Raw genomic sequence first — 25997 nt, 5'->3', positions numbered from 1 at the left:
TGTGTTGGGTTTACGGCAGGAGGTGTTTTCCCTCAGTGTACGGCTGCTCTGCAAATCAAGAGTTGCTAGAGAAGGGCCAGGCTCAGAAATGGAGCCAGTTCATGTCTCTAGGACAAGTAAATTTTGCAAACATAGGCACAACAACAGATGCCCTAACAGTGCAAAACCTGCTCCTGCATAAAGAGCCCATTTCTGAACTACCCTGCATCACACTGCTTGCGTGAGGTGCCATTTCATTATGTAGCCATGGGACTGCACGGCCAAGTTACCATATGATAACACCAAGCAAAATTCATCCTGGTCCACCACTCCCTTCAGAAAGGGGAGACAGTATTGCCTGTCTTTTGGTTTATTTATTCCTTTCATTATAATATTGTACTTAGACCCTTCTTACGCAGTAGGCATCTGTAACAGATGAGCAAAGTTGGTTTGTTGTTTGTTTGTTTGTTTTCTGTTAGTAATTGCAGTGGATTTTTCCAGCTGATCCAGCTGTTGGAAAGTACGTTTTGAGTCCTCATGGCTTTTGAATACGTGTGAATGGAGGTATTGCAGACTGAGGCACAGCCCCAGAGCAAGCCATCTGGGAGGGTTTAAGCCAGCTCCAAGTTAATTGAGTTGTGCAAGTTCTGTTCTGGTTTGCTTGGCGTGGGACAGGGAGCAAGAGGGTGAGGAGGAGAAGTGTTCAGAAATGCTCATTAAAAGCTGCTGCAAGCCTCTGATTGGCATGGGAGCAGGCGTTCCTCACCTAAAGGTGGTGTGCCCATTGAACCGCATGCAGGTCCCATGTGATGCAGGGTCCCTGACCTCCCGTGGCACATTTCGTACGCTTTCACCTCTGCCTTGTCCGTCGTGTTTCTCCAGCTGGCTGCGCCTCTCAAGCCTCCATCCACACTTTTGGCTGAGCTGAATTACTGGCACGTCCCACCTTGCCACAGCCACTGCCTCGACTCCATTGCTTTAGAGCAAAAAACTCTTCGTGCTAACCCAAAACCACTCGGCCAGGCTACGTGCCCTTCTGTACTCTGCAGTCAGGTGTAAATAGTCTGCTGCTGTGTGCAGGGTTATTCTTGGCCAAAGTATTTCTAAGATAACACAGGTGTTGCCGCATATAAACCGCCTTCAGAGAGGAGGGCGTGAGCAGGCAGGAGCAGGGCATAAGCAAAGCATCCCATGCATTTTTGCCACACTGAGATGCCACGAAACCAGCCCAGATGAAAAGCCAGCTTGCAGAGAGATTGCTTCACAGTGTATAAATTGAGGCTTGGCTCCAAGAGAGATTTCTTTTTTCTTTCTTTTTTTTTTTTTTTTTTTGTATGTGTGTGTGTTTGTGTGTCATTTCCCTTTCATGCCCTTGATGATTGCAGACAGAGGAGCTGTTGTTGTTTAGCAGCCAAAGATTCATTGGTGATCGGCTACGAATATAAATCCAACATCAAGAAAAACAAAGCAGGGCTCCAGTCCTGCAAAGGAAATGGTTTCCCTTTCATTTCCCTAGGAGGATGAATGAAGGACACGTGATAGTTCAGCAGCTGAAATTAAGGTGCTGCTTGAAGTGATTTCAGGAAAAATTCTCCCCAGGTAGATCATGTGGTTTAATGTAGCTACCTGAAAATAAAAATAGCATTATACAGAAAGTGGCATGAATGTACCATCTAATTTTCTTGAGTTATTTTAGGAAAAAAAAACAAGTAGTGTAACTGTCTGGGTATCCATTATATTTGAAGAAACATGTACAGTGATATGCCCAAGAGAAGGAAATCTGTCCAAGTTTTTCACCCCCAGTTCAGCTATGACTTTTAGCTTTCAGATTCGTACCATTTACTATATGAGCCCCCCCCTACAGGCAGGTAGATACAGATGTTAACTCGTAGATTGGTTCTGAAATACAGTGGTGAAAGCAAAAAGGGAGGTATTGAACAGGGTGCTGCTACTTATAATAAAGAACTCGTGTGCTCTTCAAATAAATGGGATATGGATTTGACTGGAAGAGGTAGTTGAAAGCAGAGACTTTACAAAGGGTGTAATTTACTAGTCTTGATCTGAGCAGAGGTAAAACCACGTGGATAGTTAGCACAGGGCACCATCCAGTATTGCAAAACAGAGGGGATATTTTTTGTCCAGTGTCTCTTGTGACAACTTTGTGATTTTATTTTCTGATGTTGAATCTTCTTATGGGATATGGTAAACAAATACCCTATCATTAACTTTTTTAAGCATTTTTTTTTTTCAGTTTGAAAAAGCAGAGGACACCTGCATAGTTTTTTATGTGGCAGCTATTCATAAAGTTATAATACGGAGTTCTATGTCATTGTGTCATTTCTTAAAGTCAAATTTTGGTCATAAAATTAGGAAGAAGTACAGGTTATCTTGTAGATGGTGACAGCTAGAGACTATACACTTTATATAGAGACACAAACTTCAGGAGCGCTTCTCAGTTGGGTTGCATACTGCATTTAATATGAGACCGGATTGGTAATAAGAGGGAATGTGGAGCTCACTTGGAGAAATTAATCAGACTCAGTTTTTGTCAAGGTTGTTCTGACTATAGCAGAACATCAGTGGCTTTTCTACAATGAAGTTATGTTATAAAAAATAGTAAAAACATCATTCAGTGGGATTCCTTTTTGGCTCTTGATGATAGCTTACCCTTTACCTTGTTGTCATCTGGGAGTCATCGTATATGCATGTGTTGCTGTTCAGGACTTGCGTGTTCTTCACCTGCTGTGTGCATTCTTAGTGAACTCACAGTCCCACAGCAAAGGGCTCTCTGGCTGTTGCTATTAAAAGCCACTTACTGCCTTTTTGAACTAATTGTGCAACAAGCCAACAGGGATCTGCAGTGTTCAAGCTGTGGATCTGACTCACACACAAGTGCAAAATGAATTTAGTTTATCAGAAACTGATCTGCACCACTGCTGTAGCTGGTGAGAACATTATTTCTAATCTTGGGTAGATGTCAGATCTCTTTCCTTTTCTTAATCTGTCTTTCAGCTCCTCTGCTAGTGCAGTGTTTAAGCTTTTGTTACATGCAGGATCTAACAGTAATCAGTGGGAGAGAGCAGTTTGGTTCCAGGTGTCTTTAAGCACAGAAAATACTAATGGACATGTATTTTTTTTTTTTTCTTCTCTGTTCATGTTCAAAGTAGAGTAGTCTGTTAGTTTTCTGTGGCAGTACTTGGCATCAGATTGAGAGGTTATGAGAAGTTATGAATTACGATGTTGACTTCGGTTCAAGCATTGGAACTGCCAGGGCGTCTCACTATACAGAACAGAGCAGAAGGTGAGTTAAGGATATTTGGTTGAGAATTAATCCCGAGACGGGTAAGTTGTGTGTTGACAAAACAATCACAGAAAAGAAAACCGAAATGTTACCTCAGTATATAAATCAGCACGCATCATGCAATGTTAAACATTTTTCTTTTGGTGGGAACTTCGCACAAAAATACTAATAAACAGTCAGGAAGTAGGACGTGCTTGATGAGTCTTTTTCAATTAATCAATTTCTTATTCTCAGCGACATGAAATGGATGTGCCCCTTGATGCATGATCTAATCCATTATGTTGTCTGTAAATAAGTGCTTCTACTTTTCTTCCTTGCTTCAAAATTGGATACTGTAGAGTAGTTATTGTATGTGCAGTAGTAGTAGAGACAGTGGACTTTTTCTTGCACACAATGACTTACTTGTGATACTGAGGTTAGCTTTCAGCAGATTGCTGAATAAAGCACAGACACACTGGCTATCTGGCAGTACTGTGTTTTTCTGTGGATTCTGTTCAGCTGGAAGGCATAGCATTTTAACCGTACTCTGGTTAAGTCTGGATGGAGCATCACTTCCATTCTTAAAAAATGTTTGAAAACATAAAAGTGAGTTGTTTGAAGCTGCAGGCTAAGTTGCAGAGTGACAGATTTCCTAGTATTAGCTTAAGTAAATATTTGTAGGAGATTAGGTTCAGAGAACCCCAATTTTTAATCATCCTGTGTGGGCAGAGCAGCAAAATCAAGTGGGTCATGCATCAAATTCTTCTGGCAGCACTGCTGTTGATTTTTGGAGGGAGAGAAGCACCTTGCTGTCCACTCCTTTTCTTTCCATCTTAGAAAATGGATAGCTTGTCTACCTGTTATTAATGGCTGCAAATTGTGCTGAAAATGAAAATGTGAAATGTTACTCCTCATTAGTATATGGGTAATTAATAGGAAGTGTTACGAGAGTGAGTGGTCCAGTAGTAATATATAAAGTTTAATACTGAATGTTTTCAGAAGAAGGGATAGATTTTGTATTGCTGGTTTCCCAGCTGGATCCCAGTTTGCACAAATACATCTTTCATACTCTCCTCTTTCTCCTGATGTTGTCTATCCAAAAGACACGCTTCATGTGCTACTATTCTGCCCTAGGCTGCTCCATTTGAGAGAGGTAACATTGCTGTTACTGGATATGGGGCTTGCTGTACAGTCAGGATACGATGATTAAAAAAAATAAACTATTAGTTTCCCATTGCCTATAAATAATCATTAAATATTATAAATGTTTCGCATATATTATTTACATTTTTAAATTGTAGAATTTTTGTAGTTCTGTTGGTATAATGACATCTGGAATCAGTTTTAAATCTTCATACCTCATGCATAGCTTCCTTTAATAAATTTTATATGATTATTTTTTGAATATGAAAAAAATGAAAGCTCTGAATTTCATAGTTATTTTCTTTCAAAATTACAGTTCACTAATAGGATATGTATGTTAAAGAGATCCCAGGAAGAGATTATCTCATTGGTTAAATTAGAGTTAATCTATTACTTTAATGGACTATGGCAATTTACATGCAAAGGGAATTAACCACTTACACATTTACATTTCTGTAAGGGCTATTACAAAATCAAGCCTACTCTTTATTTTTTCCCCTGCTTGTCCAATAAGGGTATCTGAGATGCTTGCTTGCCTTTTGTGATTTAGGTGAGTGAGCTCTCCAATGGTGGCATAATTTGCAGTTTTGTCGAAGGAAAGAAGTGTTCCTCTTTTTGGCTCTCACACTTGTTTTTCATCATGAGCAATAAGAATGCAATAGGTGAAATAGTGCTGAGAATAATATGGGTTTGAGTGTTTCATCTGACGTGTGGGGATACCGTGGGATGCAGGAATCAGCAGCTCCTGCTGCATGCTACGTTGCTACATCTTGTTTTTTTATTAAGGTATTGCTGCTGGTCAGCCCTAGGTTAGCATGGCTGCCCTGTTCATCTCACTGGACACGACTTGTTCCTGGAGATGCTTTCATCTTAAAACTGTGGTTAAAAACCCTCTTCTTTGTAGATTCATTAAAAATACTTACAAGCATCTAGAGACAAGTGTGCAGTACCAATATAAGTAAATTGAATAAATACCTTTCTTTTTTTCCCTCTTCCTCTCCTTTTCATCCCTCCCAAGAGAAGCATAACATGTTTCAAAGCTTCTGAAAAAAGCTGTAAAAGTGAGCCATTTAAATAGAGGCATACTACTTGATGAGGTTTTGCATACCCCGTGTCTGAACAGGTGGCCATAGGAAATGATCGTGAATCTCTCTCAAATTCGGAAGGCAGCCTTCAAGCCACTGTCACTCTTCTGACTCACAGGAAAAGGGTGCGAGGGTGTGAGCAGAAGAATGGCTGCAGGAGTACAAATGCATTGCTAACACTGATTGCTACCTTTACATTATGAATTGCTTTTTTTAAGACAATGTGGTGTGTAGGAACATCCCGAGTTGAGTAGGAGTATCAGCATTTGGTTCATGGCTTTGAAGACCATTACTGCCAACTTTTCTGTTTGAAAAGTTCGTATCTTAACTGCTTACGAACCTTATTTTACTGGCCTGTATCTGATAGCAAGGTAATCAAAAACTTGAAACAAAAACATGGCTATGGGGTTTCATAGTTTGAACTGCAAGCAAAATCTGCCTGCCATCATTGAAATCTGTCGCTACAGCCCTGTGTTGTGATACTGTAAGAGGAAGAGTTGGTTACCTTGTTTTAGTGTTTGAGGTTGAAGTAGCATTTTCTTCAGCTGGCTTTAAGAAATTGTTGTCCGTAAGCTTAATTTTTGTGTATTTGATTTCACTGGGTGCTTGGGTTGTTTATTTTATTTCCATGTTCGCGTTTTGCAAGTTCATTTAAATGAAAGCTAGCTTTGAATGGCAAACATTCAAACTTTGATAAAAGTTTCTCTCAAAGTATTTGTAATGGTACATTCCTGTATCACTCATGTGCTAGATTTGAGTGACGGAGGAAAAAAGCAGGGCAAAAATGATAAGGAGCTTTGTTTTTCTTGAAATAATAAAAGATTCCGTGTTGATAGGGATGATTCTTAAGGTATGCCACCAGTCAAAGCTGCAGTACAAAGGTAAGGCTGAAGTCCTCTTGCCAAAATCCCAAAGCCATTTGTGATCCAGCAGTGCTGGCCGTAGAACAAGGACCTTGGCCACCCCTGTGCCACAGGTGAAGCTTCTCGTTGGCCCTCATAGTTGACTTGTCTGGTTTCATCAGGCACATACCAGGCTTGGCATGGAGGGAACGTGGACTGGGTGACTCACAAGTAGATGAGCTGGCCCCGAGAGGTTTACATTATTTTTACTGCATAGCATTCTTGGGCTCGGCACAGACCTGGGTTTTAGTGAGATCTGCTGTTGCTGGCTTCAGCTGCTGCTTTTGGTCCTGTGACTGAATTACCTAGCGCAAGCCTGCTCAGACACAGCCAGGCACTCGGACTCCTTGTGAGTCACCAGCAGCCCAGATGCTGCAGATTGGCCTTGCCTTTCCTCTCAGGCATGCGGGCCGTTACATTCTTCCTTTAGATGCTCCCGGAACCAGCCACAACTCATGTATGGAAAATACCTAGCAGAAAAAATGGAAATATGTCGCTGTGTTTGTGCTACGTATGTCTGGCTTTTCTTCAAAGTGGTTGAAGTGGAAACTCCAAAGTGGTTAAATTAATGAGCTGTGGAAGTTACTTGTTAAATAATAACAACTGAAGCCAGAGTAAGGTTTCTGTTAAGATTAGCTCTTCTTTCAGCAGTGACAATGTTTGTGGATTGATAGAAATTCTCTTTTCATGCATACATGCATAATTAAAATGCAAAAGCCCACTTCTTGTCTATTCATCACGTGGATAAGTTCCCTTATGCAGGGAGAGATGACTGACTGAAGTTAAAGTTACACTGTTTTATTTTTATGAAGTTTTTTTTAATGCTAACACTAATTCTTTACATTCATTTTAATATCATATACAGAGTTCTCCCCAGTCCTTTTTTGCAGCAGATACTAAGACCAGTAGTATGCAGCATACCATTTTCTCATGAATACCATGAATATGGGGAAGTTTTCCTTGCTATGTGTTTCTGTTTTACATTTCTTATCTCTTTGCAGTGCCATATACTACTACCAGCTATGCAGACTGAGTGCATGAAAAGGGTGTGTGGAATTACTTTGTAAGCCCAACCCAGATATTTTCAATTGTTCAGACTCTTCCAAGTTTAAAAATACGTGGTTAGACTTGTTATGTGACACCATTCATATATGTTTAATTTGGCTGTCATTTGCCAAGACTATCAACATGCCAGGTATTCAGTGAAAGATTAAACTTTTAATTCATTATTTATTTTAAGAAGCAGCAGTGGTGAAATGAAATTCTCACTCTTCTCTTACAACCCCATGTCTGTGGTCCTTAATCCTGCGATCAAGGAATTCTGTGATAAATTTTATCTTGCTTTTAACAGCTGTGTGGTCGGGAAAATTGGAGTAAGGTCGATGCATTAGCAAATCTTTGCACACTGACGGAGAGATGGGACTGCTTGCCAGACTTGTGTGTGTCTGATGCACTGGGGATGGAATTTGTGTTGCTGCTTATGTCGAGCTGACGCCTGTGTTAGTGTGTGAGGAGGTGCCTGCTTCCAGGCGTTCTTCTGCTGCCTGGTACAAAGCGCCAGGCACACATCATGTTTGACAGCAGGGACACGGGTTTCCACACTGACAGGCCAGGCAGAACATCCCTGTGCTCTGTTTCTGGGCTTACGGACCTGGCATGCCATTTGCGCTGTCAAAACCAGCACATCCTCTTGCGGGGATTTGATGTGGATAGTATTGCCACCGAGTGACTCCGTGGTGTGTCTCTCCCTAGGTTTGCACGTGGGCAGTGATGACACAGAGATGCTTATGAATCTCTTATGCCTTCCGTAGTCACACAGTAATATTTCTGGCATGCTGTAGCCTCCTAGGTCAAGGTGGGGAGCAAAACAGTTTGGTCCAGCAGTTTCCTGAACACAGCCAGCCTTCACAGGCTGATCCCGTATGCTGGTGTTGTGGTAAAAAAATTTGCCTGAGGTGAATTCGGAGGCCTGGGTCAGCCGTGCTCCGTTTCACAAGCAGCATTCGTCGATGTCCTTCCATGGAGCAGCAAGGGTCCCTCAGCCCGCCTGGCTCAGTAGGTGTCTCTCATCATTTCTTTATCTAAAATTCTGTTGAGGACTATTCTAATCGGAATCAGACAGGCAGTGGAGTGAGGGCCGGTCGTTGCTTGCCTGCCTGCTCCAGCGTCGGGTTAATGATTCACCCCCGGCATATGTGCCTGCGATTAGCCATGCGTGCTGCGGCACACCTGGGCTAGCTGGGGAGCCACTGGAGGAGGAAGTTTTCTCTCTGGGTGCCAGTAAGACACTGAAAACAAAACCTGCATTAGCATAATGAATGGTAGCGGTGTTTAGGTTTAGGTCTGCCAGTACCCGAGCCACGTAGCAGTACTGTTTCGGGATGTGTCACGAGATTGTGTTACCCCTCTTAGTTGAAGCAGAGCTGTGGTAATGAGATGACTTGGAACTCTCCTCACCTCCTAACAGCGGAGGTCTACCATTTGTAGGTTGAATTTTGTAGGGAAAAAAAATGTTTTATTTATATAAAACAGTAATTATTTGCTGCAATTTGTACTATGAAAGGAAGTGGGAGGGGGGGAAAGAACTTGTACGCACAACTTTGATAAGGCCTATACTTCAAACATGACACTCAAACAATGCTGTAGGCAAGGTTCTATGCTGGGGGTTATTACTTTTGCTTCAGGAAGAGGGGGAAAATATGCATGCTTTTTGCATATTCCAAAATAAAAGGCAGTGTTTTTTCTGGAGGGTCTGTCAGACATCCTGGAACTCTGTGTTACTTGCTGAGGAGCCACCTCTGACTTTTGGGGAATTTGAAATGCCATCTTTATATCTTTCAGCTCCCTTTTCACCACCACCTGTGCTCCTGTATTCAGCGCGGAAAACTTCAGCGTCTCAGCTTTGAAAGCAAGTCCCTTCTGTTTTGGCAGATTTCACTCAGATTTCAGTTCCCCCTGCCCCGCAGCTTCGTCTGGATGCCGTTTGTGTCAGGCTCAGCGGAAGAGAAGTCTCTGGAGGAGCTTTGCTCCGTGAGCAGCACCCAGGATTTACCTTGGGTCTGTTTGTGGCAGAGTGTCCTCGTCCCTCACTGGGAAGAGCGGTGCCAACATCTGTCAAGCGAGCAGCTGTCAGGCCCTGGCCCGTGCAGCGCTGGCTCTGTGCTGGTAATGTCACCAATTATCACTATGCCACCGACCTTCCCTTTTCAGAGGGGTGACCAGAGAGGCTGCGGTGCGGCAGCTCTGACTTCATCTTGCTTGCTCAGGTTTCCTTGACCTCTCTGTCCGATTTTAGAACCGGAAATGATACCAAGTCCTCAGGGAGGTGATGTACGATGATAGCTGTGCTTGCATTTTTCATTAATATTTTTGCTCAGTTTCCCTCAGTTTTTTTAATTTGATTTTATACACTGGTTGTATGCGATACTCCCAGCTTTCAATAAGGCATGGTAGGAACACAGAACTCCGCCCAAGCAGGGTGCCCAGGGTGGTGCTCTGCAGTTGCTCCTGGTGCCCCAGGTTTCTCCCAGGCGCTGGTGGCCGCTGCTTGGCCTGGCCCTGGTGCTCCACAGCTGCCTGCAGGCTGGGTCAGGTGCCCAGCGGGGCTGTGGGCATAGAGAGCAAACACAGCTTCGCTGAGGTGCTGCCAGGCTCGTTTGTCTGCAAGGTCAGTGGCAAAGCCCTCATTGGCTTCACCAAGTCCAGGATTTCTCCCTTGTGGTTGTGAGGAAGAAAAGCTGTGGGCGCTCCCTTCCATCTTCCCTCTTCACCCCGTGTTTGTTCCCAGGTGGCAGCTATCAGACAGGACAGGCTCTCTGTTTTCAGCATAATCAGCCAGCAGTTTAGGGAGCCATGCAGTGCCAGATTTTAACATGGTTTTCATACAGTATGGTGGTGTTTTTTTCTGATGATGTTCTTTGCCTGTATTTTCTTTAATAAAAAATGTTTGCTTTTTTCAGCCATTTGGTTGCTTTCAGTTTAATTGACAGAGGGAAAGAGAAATCTTATATAATAGCTTTCTTAAAGTCCCCAGGAAGTTGATGGGTGGTAGAGAGGAGAGCCTTTGTAACCACCCTGCTCAGAGGACAGCTGCAGCGTGAGGTCCAGTGCTGAAGACAGTCATTCAGTGCTCCAGAAGTGGAAATCCTTTCTCTTGTTTAAAAGATCATCTCTAAATGATTGTACTCATTGGTGCTTGTATTTGGTATATGTGTACCTTGTGCCATTTCGAGTGTGACTATGGAAATTCATGTTGGAAGGTAGTCTAATATATCCTGCTTCTTGCATGGGTTTTGTAGGCTGTGCTGCGTTTGCAGCTATCTCAGGCACGTCTACGTAAACTTGCTGTCGCCGCTGTGATGCCCCCTCACTACTTGTAGAACAGCCTCCAGCATGTTTGTGTTGGGTTATCTCCAAGTAGCATTTAAACCTCCTCAGTGGTAGGTACCTTTGCTCTCCTGGTGGTGTTTCTCATATAAAACATGCAGTGCGTTCCCATGGCTTCCCATCTGCTGCAAGGTGGTGATTCAAGGTCTTGGTTTTGCCCTGTGACACCCATAATGGCATCATCAGTCTCCTGTGTCCTGAGCCAGTGCCTCACATCCATAAAACATCCAAATTATTCAACCTTGGTTGGAATGTGTGCGATAAAGAGAGGAGGGTATTTGGCTCTTTCCCCTCTGATTTGATACTCTGGGGGTGGGTTGGCACGCCTGTGTTTTAATTTATCGAGATCTTCAGAGTGCACTTTAGCTTAGGTTGATACCACATCCCTTTTTGTTTCGAGATTTAAAATTTATTAATATGCCTAAAGGATACATTAAAAAGAATTTTAAATGGAAACTAACTAAACAAATGGCTTTTGCTGACTTTTAATAATCATGAAAATGTTTCTGGTCTTGATAAATGAAGATCAAACATCAGAGCACTACTTCTCTTCTGTTTGGTATTGTAAGTTTATTTGTGTTAACTTATCATTTGCAGTTCTTTTTTCATTTGGACTGTCTGTTTTTATATTAATGTAGGTCTTTTACACTGGAGTTAAGGTTGGTGTGGGATTTGTTACTTGACAGTTAAGTTTTACTTAAGTTTACTTAGTTTACTTAAGTTTTGTTACTTTATAATTAAGATTTATTTACTTTTACCAAATAGAAAATAATCAAATTTCAGTTCAAACTAAGAAATACTAGATTCCTGTGTTATTTGGGAAGGACAGAAAACTGAAAACAAAATACATGTTTTTTTGTTGTTGTTTTGTTTTGTTTTGTTTTGTTTGTTTGTTTTTCATAAGAAATTTTATTAAGTGAATCAGCACCAGGAAAATACATAGAAAATCAGCTGAATCAGTGGGATTTTCTAGTAAAAGCAACTGTGGCATCCCATAAATATGGTGTCTGACAATAGTTAAGACTATTGTGTTGAAAAGGAGCATTTCCTTATCTCATTGACACTGCGTATTTGCTTCATTAACATTTTTTTTAATATACTGATGTACGTGATTTTCTTACTATATGCTGTAGCGTGAACGAATTATTAATGCTAATTAAGAAGATGATTAAAGGAGCAAGGAATGTATTGGCATTTCTGATTTTTACTCCTTTCATGTGAACGTAGACTACCTTACAAAAATGCATCATTAGACCTTTTAGGGGATTTGTTCTTGCTCTAGAGAGCAGCTTGTTGGCCCTGTAGTTCTGGTGCAGCCTTCTTCTGGGACATGTGGTGCTCTGCAGAGTTGAGATTTGCAGAATCATTTTAAATAAAAAGATTCATGTCTTTGGTGTTCTAATCTGGGCAATGCACAGTAAGCAAATTGTCTCCTTGCTTCTCCTCCAGTGTGTCAGCAGATCTAGATTTGGAATACGTAGAAGTGCCCATTGGATGTGAATTCACCCTGCCCTGAGAAATGTGGCGTACGGTCAGCGTGACAGGACCACAAGTACTTCTCCGAGGGCGAGGAAATTTGACAGGAAGCATAGTGGCCATAGAGAAGCAGACCACTGGTTTAGTTCTGTAAAAAGCTAAACTCCCTTACTGCCACTGCTGGGGTGTTTTGGTAGGATCTGATTCAGTAAGGGTGATTGGGTGAGATGAACTTCAGTAGCATGGTTCTGGAGCACTGTCATGAAATGAGAAATTACGATCTCTCAGCAAATGGTTGTGTACATTAACATTTACTACAGATGCATATATTTAAGCAGGTAATCAATCATTCTAAACACTTCTTCCCCATCTGCACATCAGCTGAATGCTTTTTTAAGGGTGTTCCTGGCTGCAAAAGGCATTAGGAGGAGTATTATCCTATAGTAATGTCAGTGATTATCCGCTGAAGCACCCACTTGTAAGCATATATAACACTAGGAATTATCACAGTAAATCACAAGAGATCTCTCTCTTGTTTTACCCTTATCTTTCAAAATTATTCCATCTTCTGTATCCCTTGTAAACAGACAAAAGAAGCACTTTATTACAGCAGGGCCCTAATCTACAGTCTTCAAGCCTCAAGAGAGTGATTTTCAGTAGATGGTAGTGAGGTAAGAGCTCTGTGGGTGCAAAGATAGAGCACAGTCCAGTGTGCGTTTAATCATCAATGTACTGCATATGCACGTGGAAGGTATATCTCAATCGATGATGCTAGTCACCACAGGAGAGTTTGTAAATCAGTGTTGCTAGGCAATAAACTTCTATTATTTGTTTAAACAACCTTATTGAAAGTGATTGTTGATAAGAAAAGATTAAGAAAGGACAACCATACTGAAATCCACATAGCACTTGTGTCTTCAGAGGACATAGCTTGCAGCATAAGTATTTCTGAGCAAGTCCCAGGCTTGCAGAATCACATCTGTAATCTTTGACCCATCTAGAAACAAATTATCTTCCCATTGCTTTTTATTGGTTTTCTATTAATAAACATGATTGATGAGCACTCGTGTAATTATTTGTTTATTGAAACCCATCAAACTAATACGTTACATTTCCAGACTTCAGATTTTTACTGGAGGGCTTAGCATGGTGTTGTGGCACCAGGCACAGACAACAAAATGAGAGTTGTTTTGTCCTTGCAAAAAGCTGACATTAGGAGAGAGCGCACACTCTTTGAAGGATGCATGTGTGCCCAGAACGTGCAGAGGACACAATGCCCGTGGTGGTGCCAGCCCACTTAGAAATGATGTTGACTTTGTGTTCATGCTGGTGTATTCCCACAGGAGCCTGGTCAGTAAGAACCCAGTTAGTCAACATGAACCCGACTACAGCTTTACGAATAGTGCTGAGAAAGCTCACTAGCTGTCTCACCTACAAATTATATTTTAACGCCATGATTTTCCCAGGTCAGCCACAGCATTTGCCATCTGCAGGGAGCTCCCTGTGCAGCGGCTGCCTGTGTGGTTGTAGTCTCCTGTCTGCTAAACTGAGCATCCTTACAGCAGCTCAGTGAAGATCTGGGAGCGCTGAGGACGTGACAGAATGAGTTGACAGCAGGGCTTGGACATACTGCAGTATAAGCAGTCCATATTCTGTGTCTCTCTTGGGATTTCAGCATGGACATTTCTCCATTTATTTATTTATTTTGCTAAGCAGTGCCACTGTACTTAAGCTTTATTAACATAGAAATAGCAGTCATCCATTTTTTTCTTCCCCTTTAAGCATATAATGCAAAGCAGTCTAATCAAAACTGAAGACACTGGTTAATATTTCAGACGAGCATGAGCAACGTGATTTTGCTTTTTTTTTTTCTTTGCTAGAAATTGAATGAGCCTAATAGCAGTACTTGGTAAGTGAGAGGAAAAACAATGCAAGTCTATAGGTAGTGGAGGAAGAAGTCAAAAATAATGGGTGGAATGGGATTGGAAGGCTGGTCACTGAATGCTTTGCACCAATTCTTCGCTGGTTCCTCTGTGGGTCCCTCAAACTGCCATTGCCCAACAATCTGGATCTTGGTCAGTGTGAGGTTAGCGAGTAGTTTTAGATCAAATGCTGGAGGCTAAGCATCTATATCCTAAAACCTAGATTTGTTTTGCCTTTATTGTTTTTGTTGTTGTTGCTGTTGTTGTTGTTTTGTTTTGTTTTGTTTTTTTGAGTCTTTTCTCATCTGGTTGATGTCACGGCAAGGTTCCACCATTGTGACCTAGTGGGCCATTTTTCTGGTATTGCTTTTCTAGAGCTGCTTTTTATGAAGGTAAGGATTGTTATCCATCCTCCAGTGCAAATGGTTACTCTTTTTTTTTTTTTTAATCTCACATCTCCCATGCTAAAGAGATAATGTGTTGGTATATCTCGTGTATGGAGATGCTATAGTATACTACAGTTAAAATCAAAGGAATTGACCATGCTGGAATAAGAGTAACTCATCTATGCTTTCTTGCCTTGCAAAGGACTTCTGTTCTTCTTTAAGAAAAGAAGAGAAATCTGTTTCATCAGATGAGGCATTAGCTCATTAGCTCCTCTCCCATTTCATTCTGGTTCTCTAATGCGAGGCTGGTGGAATCGCGCTCAGTGGCACCAGCTCGTAGTGTGGTCTTTGCCACACACTGAACGCATGGGTGGTATTCCCAAAGTCCTGAGATGCAGCTAGTAGGCCAGGCCTCGCAGTGCTTATTCAGGCAGTGTTTTCATTAACTGTAGCGGGCATCTACCCAAATCCTGGGATTTGGCTGCTTTTTAAAAGATTTTCTCTAGGGCTTGTCTACGTGTTTTGCGTTGGATTCAGGAACTGATACAGGTAGATCTGTTAGGCTCCCTAGTGTGTCTGTGGTTAACAGGCGTAAAAGCATTTGTAAGCTGCAGTATTATTCCTTCTTCATTTAAAGCCCACCCCACGTATAGCTCCATCCTTGCTTTCACTGTGAATGAGGTTGCAGCAGGGTGAATTTACACCGCCTGTGCCATGCAGGAGTCCAGGCTCATGTCCTGGTGGTTTCTTCTGGCCCTAAAAAGTGGATGCATCACAAGACTGGTATGTGCTCTTCTTTGTGCTGGATCTTGAGGGATGCCACGGTGACTGGGAGGAAGATTTTGGCTCTTACTGGAAGATGATGCACTATTAATCGAAAGCTTGGGTGAGGTATAAGAAAAAACAAAACCAAAAAGAAAAAAAACACGTATTTGAGGACACCAGCTGTATACTGACAGATCATTTGGCATTATTTGGTCCTTTTCACTTGAGTGAAGTCAGGTCAGGGCAGGAGGACACAGGAGGACACCAGCTTTCTTGTGCTGAGCAGCTGGGCAGTGCCACACGTGCTGCAGCCAAATCTCTGCCCTGCAGTGGAAGACACCCTGGGCTCTCACCGAAGGGGGGCAGATCTAGGGGACGTCCCTGGGAGCCAATTTGGAGCAATCAGGTCATTCGTCTGCGCGTGTGGGACTGGGAAACTGCAGTGCTTTTTAATGATTGATTGATATTGCTTAAGCCTGTGAAAGGTTTGAAACTAGAGCTACAATGCTAGGAACTACTTCTGTTAGATTGTGTCGTCTCAGCTGGATTTTTATTTGTTTATTTTCCTTTAATTTCACCCTTGGGCAAGCACGGCCTTGTGCTTCTATCTCTGCTTCCTCCTCCGCAAGTGCTCTCACTCAGCTAGCTTCTAGTCTTTTTTTTTTTTTTTTTCTTCTGGCATTAAAACCTTATTTTTAAAATACATAAAGCTGTAGGGTTTCTCATCAGCAAAATCAAATGGAAGATCAAAAATATAATTAAATAACTTTCATTTCTTTGCCAAAGACAAATTATTTTTTCTTGTCTATTTTGGGTGACTTGATCGCACCCGTAAGGGAATCATTTTCATCATGTCTGTCAGCGTGATCCTTCCTTAGAAATGGAACGATCTTTAAAAAGCAGTATGAAATTCAAATAAATGTTTGAAAAGAGAAAAGTATAAAACAATTACATGCCATAATAGCCAGGGAATTCAGAGTGGAGACTATGTTTAAAACAGAAAGAATTCTTAAAAGTGGGGAAATGAAGTATCATAGGCAATGCTAATTTTTCCCAGAGCTCTATCAGCATGGGAGTAATCCAGTTAATTAGATCTTAGTCACTGCTGAAGATTTCAGCTGTGTAGCAAGTGTAATATTTTGGTGACATTATAAATCATTAGGAAATGTAAAAGGATACTGGAAATAAGTTACTTAAGAGTTGTATATTTTCGACCTGTAATTTATTGTCTACGTGTGAGGCATTTAAGGACATAAGCTGCCTATATTGCACATGTAATGAGTGCCTGTGGCAGACTGAGTGACGCTGAGAAAGCTGTCTCATTTTTCTTCTTTTTTCTAGATAAAGAGCAAATAAAACATCAGTTTAGTTAGTGTAAATGTTACAGATGGCAAAGTGGAAGGGGGTTCTAGCTTACAACATAGGACGGTCTGGATGAGCTCCTGTAGTAGCTACAGACATTATCACTGTCTCATTCCCTTGCTGCTTTCCGTTTTACATCTTTGTGGGATTTGTTTCATTTTTTGTTCTCCATTTCAGAATTTTTGATGCAGCTTTATTTTGGTTCTAATCTGTTTTTATTTCCTTCATATTTGTGTTGCATTATATTTTTTCTGAACTGCTGTGTCTACAAGGTGAAAGAATTCTACTTAGGCAGAAGGAACTTGGCATACCATTATTTACATTAGAGAGGGTCTCTTTCCCAGTCTGTGATTTAGGTCTGCATTACTTTGCCATGAGCAATGAAGAGTGACAGAGTTCTTTGAAGGATGTCTGCTTTGCCCACTGGATCGCTAGGCAGGAGGTCCTTCTGCCATACTTCTGCCGTACCGTCTGTGTCTTGGTGGGCTGAAGTACGAGGTGTGCCTCATGGATGGGGTTGTGGCTGTGCATGTAGGCGTGCAATCACCTGGCAGTCAAGAACGTCTTTTTTTTTTTTTTTCCCTCTCCATCTTAGACCTTATCTGAAGAATGACAACCTGAATAGCATTGCCATGAGGGTAGAAGTCCCAGGACCACATTGCTTAGAAAGAGAGCATGTTTTTTCAGCATGGGATTGTAAAGTCAAGGTTGGATCCTGTTGCTTGGTAGTTATATATTAATAAAATGTAGGTCCAAAGGGCTCGTCTTGAAGTTCCTTAATCTGGTGAAACTTTTCTTTGCTTCTGTTGCTTTTCTTCCACAGGCTGTGCTACAGAAAAGCTGGTTTTGTCAGTTTGCTTGTTGTTTTTCCTTTCCTGTTTTGGAAGGCCTGATGAGAACAGTGCCGGTAGGTTGTTTTCCTATTCTACCTGGTCATTTCATGGCAACATGCGTTTTGTCAGCTCGGAAGAAAACGAGATGAATTATGTAAGTCCTCGTTAAAAGCTATTGTACGTTTGTGTGGTAGGATCAGCCGCTTGTTCTTGCTTTGTCTCATTATTTGGGGCCAGATGGAAGCCGTGGTGTGACCGTGGGTGAATCAGAGGTGTGAGGTGTTCTCACTCACAACTTCAGCAGCAGGCTAACAGCAGCTGGGAGCTTAGCGAGTGTCTCGGTGCTGAGCCCAGGGAAAGGTGTTTCTGGACAAAACTTGCTGTTGAGCTAAATCTAGTTTGAATTTAGCTCAGACTAAGGTATGGTATTTTTGCCTTTTTTATTATTATGTTGTGTTTGTAGCATGGAAAGCAAGCCTGTTTAAAACAGTCTTTTGAATCACACTCTTTCTCTGTGTGTTATTTTAGTGGGGGAACAAAAAAGCTTTCATTACAGAGTGCTTTTGTGTTGTCCTTTGTAATCAGTAGCTATTCTGGAGCAAGATGGTTTCTTTTCTGGCCAGCGTTGTGCGGCACTGCCAGGCTGCTCCGCACCATCAGGCTGTGGTTGCAGGGCACGGGCGGGCAGCAGCCACTCTGTGCACATCCCAGGGCGAGATCGAGCTGTGGTTTCCACTCTGCGGCTCGTGGAGCTGCTTTCTGCCACCGAGACGCTTCAGAAAGTCAACGGAGAAATCCAAATCTGTGCCATGTACCATGGTAAAACCATGAACCTGAAAGGGGGTCTGCCCCCATGGGAATAGTTTGAGATCTGTCACTGACGAAAAGGCTGAAAGGCTGGCATTTTAAGCAATTAGAGTGTCTCAAGAGAACATATGGCCACTGCTGTGGAGAAGGTCATACGAAGTCGCCTGACCTATTGCTGGCTTAACAGGGCTGTAGTGGAAAAGCTTCCCTTTTCTCTGCTTTCTGTGAAGGAGATGGATATGCACTGTCCTTTCTGAGCAGAAGGTGAGGAAGGCTATCGCAGGAGAAAGGCCCTGACCACCTAATGCCAAAACCAGTGCCTACTCTTACATACTTCGTGGAGGCAAAGTGAGCGTCATTGGTCAGTGTAGAGCTGGAGCTGGTGGTGGTGTGATGCCCTGCCAAGCAGCTTTGTGCAAGGTCTGTAGCTGCAGCAGGGCACATAAAGAGTACTTAAAAAGTGGCCAAATAAAAATTGTGCTCCTGTTTCGGAGCTATAAATTGACATTAAGGTGTCAGGCCTTGTTTGTTTGTTCCTTCAGAAAAGTAGATGCACCTTTCTGTCATTGCAAAGCAACAGTCACGCGTGTGGCACACTCCCAATTCACTTCAAGCTCCTTCGTCAGCTTCAGAACTCTGTTTTTCTTTACTTCTCCAGTGGTTTCAGTTTTGGCTGCTTTCAGTTTCATGCTTGTTTTATTACCATTGCTTTCTTCCCTCTCTTTGCCCTGAGATGTGGAATTTACAAGTCCAGGTAAATCATAATTCAAACAAAAATGGTCGTGCAAGGTTCAGTACACTTGCTGCTTCTTTTATCCCCACCCTTGTGGTATGCTCTTAGCAACACTGTGTTGGAGATGGTTCCTGACATTATAGGAAAGCCTTAAAAAACACAAACAAGCTTTGTTTTCAGAAATTATTTTTTGTAAAGCTGTGAATAAGCTGTGTATATTAATGCAGTTGGTGTAATGGAGGGCAAGAGTTATGTAGTTTGTAAATTGATCTGAAGTCATTCAGTGTTGCACTTGCTGCCCTAAGTTATATTGAAGACTACCTTGGCGAGAAATGGATTTATGCAAAACTGCCATGTCACTCACCACCTGCTTGTGAGTAACAACTGTAGCTGGATGTTAAGGGATCTTAGCATGAGATGAACCCAGTTTCTTTCCTTTCCTTTCCTTTCCTTTCCTTTCCTTTCCTTTCCTTTCCTTTCCTTTCCTTTCCTTTCCTTTCCTTTCCTTTCCTTTCCTTTCCTTTCCTTTCCTTTCCTTTCCTTTCCTTTCCTTTCCTTTCCTTTCCTTTCCTTTCCTTTCCTTTCCTTTCTTCTTTAGAGGCAAGTGAATAAATTAGGAGTTTTTTTCTGGGAGGTACAGAAAGCGAAGGTGGTTTGCCAAACAGTAAAGCCTTGAGCTTCTTACTGCCTCCGTGGGGAGGAAAGTAGAAACTCCAAGTTAGTAGCTGATGCCTGCATGACTCACTGGGTGTATATAGGATAAGAAGTGAAGTTTCAGGGAAAATTTCCCATGGAAGAAAAATTGTTGTGTGCTAGTAAAGATGACAGTAGCTCTCACTGCATATTTGTAGGGAATGCTGTTTGTTATGCGTGTAGGAGATGAATGGAAGTACCTGCATAGTTCATTCTACAGCGTCCTGATGGTTCTCACTGAAACACACGTTCAAGACAGTGTAGTGATTTTTTTGCAAGTTGAAATGTGTCACGGAAATCAATGGTCAAACACAAATGCTGATTAAAAAGTACAGAGGAGTTCGATTGTTTCTGAGCTGTTTTGTGATGGAGCTCTTCCTCTGCTCTCTGCCAGGAACTTAGGCTGGTAATTCTGCTTAGTCCTTTTATCAGTGACAATATGCATTGTCTTTAATTAAAGAAGTGCTGGTATGGTATTAATCCTGTTCAGTTTTTAAAATGCATGTTTTCCTGAACACAGGTTTGTCCTTGTCTGATTGAACCACTAAGCTTTGCAGGCTTGTAAGGGTTAGACTACTCTTTCTGTAGTCTTTTCTTCTGGGTCTCTGCTTATATTCTTTGCAGGGTGAAAATGATGTGCAGAATCGTAATCTGTTCTCTTCTTGCACCCTAAAAACAGATTTTAAAAAAAATCAGGCAGTAAGCCTGAGTAATAATTTCTCAGTAAATATTTTACTGCCTTTTCCATCTGTTGCGTTGAAATCTGACTTAAACTAGGCATACATCTAGTCAGAAGAGGTCACTGAGATATTAGTCATCAGAATAAATCCTCTTAAACATGTGCTTGGTATGAGGCCAGCTATTCAGAAGTTAACGGCACACATATGTTGCTTATCTAGTGTGCTGCTTGCCAATGAAGGAAAGTTTGAGTTTGTGGTGGTTTTATCTCCCTGCAAAGTACATAGTGCAAGTTGATGCAGCTTTTCTGTATGCCACTCATGGCGTGTAGTCTCCTGCTGGAGAACAAGCTCTCCTCAGGATGCTTACAGAGAGCTCCAGTCTCTCTGTGTGGCATATAAGAAGTGGTATCGGTTGACCTTTTCATGGTCCTTTCCTATTAAGTATGATAAACCAAATTTAATACTACTCAGTAAGGCAGAGGAAGAGACAATATCTTAACGAGAGTAGTATTGTGGAACCCTAACACAGCTGAATGAAAGCTCACCGTACCTCCCCTCCTGCTTCTCTGGATTGGAGAAAACATTCATTTACATAAATAGAACTCTTTTCTTGAGTCAGGTCTGGACTGGACCCAGTATTTCTGATTCTCTCTTCATAGAAACATACTTCATACTCAACAGAAGAATGATTACTTCATATCCTAATTATGGAACCGATTCATACCCTGGGGTGTGGAAAGCAAGCAGTAGGAGTGAATGCATCATTAAAGAATTAGTGTATTTTTAGAGAGGAAAAGGTAAAAAATAAATGCAGCTCCATTGAAGTTTTACAGTAAAGTGGCTCATGCTGTAGGAACTTTTAAAAAATAATCTGAGATTATGGCTGAAATAACTTTTTTATTAATATGTTTATAATTTTCTCATGATAAATTGTTTATTTTCTTTTCACTTTTATTTCTTAAGGAGAAGAATGAAAGCTCGCGCTCCTCCTCCGCCAAATCAACCTTCTGCAGCCAGTAGAATTCACAACGAGGACAAGTCATCTTCAGAGGCAGCAGTAATTTCTGATCAGAACCTTGTGAGCATGAAGGAGAATATGATAAACAGATCGGTGGACTTCACAGTCATTCTACCCAACGGGATGGAACAGAAGACCACAGTACAAGGAAGGTAAGGCTTTGATTAGCTCCTTCTTTGTGGAGCCCTCCATCGCCGCCAGTAGGATACTTACAGATATTAGTATCTCCTTTTCTAGGTTCAGAAGACAAATGATTCATCAAATTCAGAGATCTTGCATTCATAAATATATTTGTGTAGGTAGCAAAGCATCTGCTGGAGTTTGGGAACCCGTTTCTGTATGTGTGTCCTTTTTTCCATTGGAAGAGAGAGAGGTTCTCCTTGTAGTTAGTTGCTATCAATATCAAATTGTATTGGAAGGGTAGTTTTGAGATAACTTTCTTCACTGTGCTCACTGTGGTTCACTGAGCTCTTCCATCTTCTCATCCATTCTGCTTGGACAGAAAGGAACTGGCATATCCATATTATTACTTTGAGGAAGAGTTTTTAAAATATCTTCAATGCTATAGGCGAAACTATAGCAAACTGGTTTGAGTGGCTGCAGTGTGGTCAAGAAATTGTGGAAAGTAATAGTACGAGATTAGGAGGATCTGTGGTTGCTGATAAATATGGGTCTGTGGTTAATATACATCTGGGGCTTGCAATAGTTAGTCTGCATTCCTGTAAAACTACTCGGTCTGATTAAGTAATCTGTTTTGACTGTCTATTAGTATATTCTGATGGCTGAGGAAGAGGTGTGCAGCAGCTCATAGTGTCCGGTGCTTCGTTCTTCCCCCTGCTTTTCTTGCAGTAATTAGTGGTTGCCTAGCCACTCTCAGGAGACTAGCACAAGCAGTAATTTCTGTGGGTCTACCCCAAAGCCAGAGATGGTTGTGAGATGCCAAAGAAAGCTGGTATTTCAATGACAAACACAGCCACTGGGAGAGATAATAAGGCAAAACTTCCTGCAGCATTTTCTGAACAGAGATACATCCTTGCTGTCCTTGCTGTATGAATAGAGAAAAATATTTTTCTCCCCCTCAAAAAAAAAACAAAAAACAACACTCCACGAGCATTACAAGAGCAGTGTTTCAGTATGACTTTTGAAGAAGTCACAAGAGCAAAGAACACAGGAAAAATCCCTGCACAACAAGCAGTCTATCTCTGGTGCCATTGCTATCACTTATACTGAGGCTGGTTATTTTTGATTATTTCAATCTTTAGTTTGGGGACTGAAACCTGAGGTGAACAATTTAAACCTCAGACATTTCTGTGAGGCTCTTCCTCTGGTCTACGTGAAGCACTTGAGGTGACCAAAACAACCTCTTGGTTGTTCAGTGCTCTGTCCCCTGTCCCCCATAAGCTGCATGGCGGGTCTAGGCCCCAACGCAGGTGGTGGTTGAGTTGCTGCTGGCGCTCCTCCGCTCACCTGCACATTGCTTGTGCCAGGCTTGGGCAGCGGGTGAGACGCACGTCGGGCATGGGCAGGGTGCTGTGGGCAGTGTGGAAGGTTATGGAAGCCAAGGAGAGGGCTGCATTACCTGAACGAGTAACAAAATAAGAAAAGAGCACCTTCTAACAAGCCCTGTATAACAGAGGCCCTGTGTGTGCTGCTGTTCTTCCTCCCCAGCAGAAGATAAAATTGTCTGTAACTTAGCATTTGTTACAGTTTTAGGGATGTGGGATACAAACTTAAATAGATGAAATTCAAAAAGCATTTAAAATTTTTAGGAGGTGGACTGTCTCAAGTCTCCAGGTTTGGGTGAGAGCGTTTCATCTTTTTGCATTGTTTTGATGTTGCAAACTGGATGGCTACAAAGTGTGGTGGTCCTCAGAGGTAAATGTTTCACGTGCAAGATAACATTAAAAAATGATGAGTTTAGTTTAGTTAGAGGAAAATATGGTAGCCAGTTTAGTTAATAAATTGTTCCCTCTTCACTTTCAATGGTGGTACCATGGAAGGACATTTCAGAAAATTCTGCTATTGCCTATACTGCTGTAAATCTTCAGTATTGTCATGGCCAACATTGGAACTGCATTCTTCAAAATCTGCTCTTGCCCTGGGGTGCCCTGGGGACATAACTTTTTCTTTTTCAGAACAAATTTACAAAATCTTGCTCTGAGCATCATCATAATGAAAAATCGTTCTGTAATTCAAGGAAAGCAGTTCACAGAGCAATGAAGTACTCTAGAGGATGTTTGAAAATGTAACTGCTATAGTTAATTAGTATCACTTAAGGTTATTATAAATGCACTAAATTAAAAGTCAGAATTATCTCTTTCAATTTGTTCATTGTATGTAAGCAAAGCAGCATGTCATCAATTTTACTTTGTTTTCTTTATAGAAATATCCTCTAAATCACAGCAAGAGAGCAGAAAATTCTCATTAAATTTCCTTGAAATATTGTTGAAGGAAAAAAAAAAAAGGAAAGTGCATGGTATTTAAAGATACTTTATTAGAATCTGGAAATTTTAAGTACAATTATTTATAAAAGTTAACTCAAGCTGACAGTCTATCTTCAAAAGCTTATTGCCATTTTGTAACACAGTTTATTGCAGCTTTTGGAAATGTGTAGCACAGTTTAAGGGCAAAGTTGAGTCCTTACAGAGTGTGTGTAGTAATCAAATGGTATTAAAAAAAATAAAAAATAATAATTGGTCCCTGTAAACTCTACTGTAAAGCGTGTAGAAGTATTCCTGCTTAATCCCCCTCTTCCCCCCCCCCCCCTTCAAAAAAAAAGTATTAAGTACCCCTCACAACTAATTTATATTTGTACTGTTGTATGAGAAATACATGAAATCCTGAAAGGATCGACAGTGTTGGTGATTTATGCATATTGTTCTGTGCATGCAGATGTGCAGCAGATCCACACAAACTATTAACAGCTCTGACAGAGGGGATGACTAGACATTTAGAAAGAGAATAACTGGAAGAACTCAAAAGTGTTACCAGAAACCTTTTCTGTTTGTGACGCTCATGGGTAATACTTTGAAAGGGTAACCTGCAAATGCAGGGATTGTGTGTCTGTCACGCTGAGGAGGGCTTCCTGGTTAATGCAGATACAGAGCTCTAGTGTCACCAGCTTGAGAAGTCAGCAGTATTTTAAATATATTGCAGAAAAATGGGGATGTTTGAAGATAAATAGTGTTTGGTTTGGAGTTGTCAACACATGGATGGCATAGAAGAGGAGATAGGGCAATTGTTACTGCTGCTTGTTTACAAGGTAGGCAAATTCTCTTGTACGTGTGATACACAGAAGAGGACACTGGTACAAATAATCAACTAGCTGAAGCTTTAGTCCTATTCTGCAAATAACGGAGGACACAGCTGAGTGCAAAGAGAGTGCATTACATAGAGCATAAACCTAATGCCATCACAGAAAGAATATTCTCGTGTTATTCTCAGTGAGAGAATTAAGTGATAATAATTGCTGGCTTATAGCTCAACGTACAGAATGGTAAGAGACTGAAGGTGTGAAAGGCTCGACAAACATAGTCCTCTGCTGCTGCTTACATGTCATACTGATGGCCCCTTTGTGGATTTTCTCCAATATGGAAAATGAGAGGCAAATATACATCAGCAAAATAACAAAAGGAAGAGACAGCATTTATGAATACCTACTTACCATGCTTCCGTGACTTCTTTGAATGCAGTTTGCCTTTTTACTATACATATTCCTGGTTGCGTAGGAAAACTTCTTATCTTTTCATGAAGTGCCTGCTGTGCTGTGGAGCATGAGAAAATAATGACTAACACTGTTTTGTGGTGTTTAAATGTGCATAGTTAAAGCCTCAGAGACTTCATCTCACTGCCTTTATGCTAACATTTCTCTTTTCCAGTCTGTCATTTTAGCTTGCTGATGTGTGTTTGAAATTAATCTAAATAAAGAAAATTATTTCCTCTACTTGGTTTTACCTTTATGAACATTTGTATCGTGAAAGTAGAAGGTAACAGAAGAGTCAGTCATTTTACAGAGTACAACTTTATTCTACATATTTATTTCCTAGGTGTACAAGGCTGAATTTTAAAATGAATTGCTCTGTGTGATCCCAAAGAGATTAGCCCAATCCACACCAAAAACAACTTTTTTTTTTTCCTACCTCTTAAGTTCCCGATGTCCTTGTTGCATTTTACTGGTGAAATGCAGGACACAAATGGTCCGACATACTCCTGCTTGGTCAGGACCTCAGCCTGAAAAGTGCTGTTGACACAGTAGTTATTCTCTCCAGAATTGTTTTTTAATGTTGTACAGCTTAGTAATATACTATCAGGATAGAGTCAAAGTATTCTCCTTTACTAAAAGTAGTTGTCTGGACCACCTTGTCTGAGTCATATATTGGCCTCATTCTCCACTTTTATTTCTGTGCTTTTGTATTTCCTTAGCAGTGATGAATATTTAGTGTCTGTCACACAGCATTTGGTCTCCACCCAAACTCCAGCAAGGTTTTTAAAAGAAAGTAACATGTTTCATAGATGAGTAGTTGGAAATAGCGGAGACATACAATTCT

At 41.4% G+C, this 25997-nt stretch overlaps 1 protein-coding gene across 7 annotated transcripts in view; it reads left to right on the top strand.

Moving 5' to 3' along the window:
- The window catches only part of COBL (cordon-bleu WH2 repeat protein), a 154544-nt gene that overhangs the window by 17558 nt on the left and 110989 nt on the right, over positions 1–25997 (top strand). For all 7 annotated transcript variants that reach the window (XM_035317840.1, XM_035317844.1, XM_035317843.1 and 4 more), the window contains one exon: positions 21396–21602. In XM_035317840.1, the coding sequence (XP_035173731.1) occupies positions 21396–21602 (207 nt within the window). The remainder of the gene's footprint in view (positions 1–21395; positions 21603–25997) is intronic.

This window comes from Oxyura jamaicensis, chromosome 2 (assembly GCF_011077185.1).
Source record: "Oxyura jamaicensis isolate SHBP4307 breed ruddy duck chromosome 2, BPBGC_Ojam_1.0, whole genome shotgun sequence".
Lineage (NCBI taxonomy): Eukaryota > Metazoa > Chordata > Aves > Anseriformes > Anatidae > Oxyura > Oxyura jamaicensis.
This window is presented reverse-complemented; position numbering and strand designations above follow the sequence as displayed.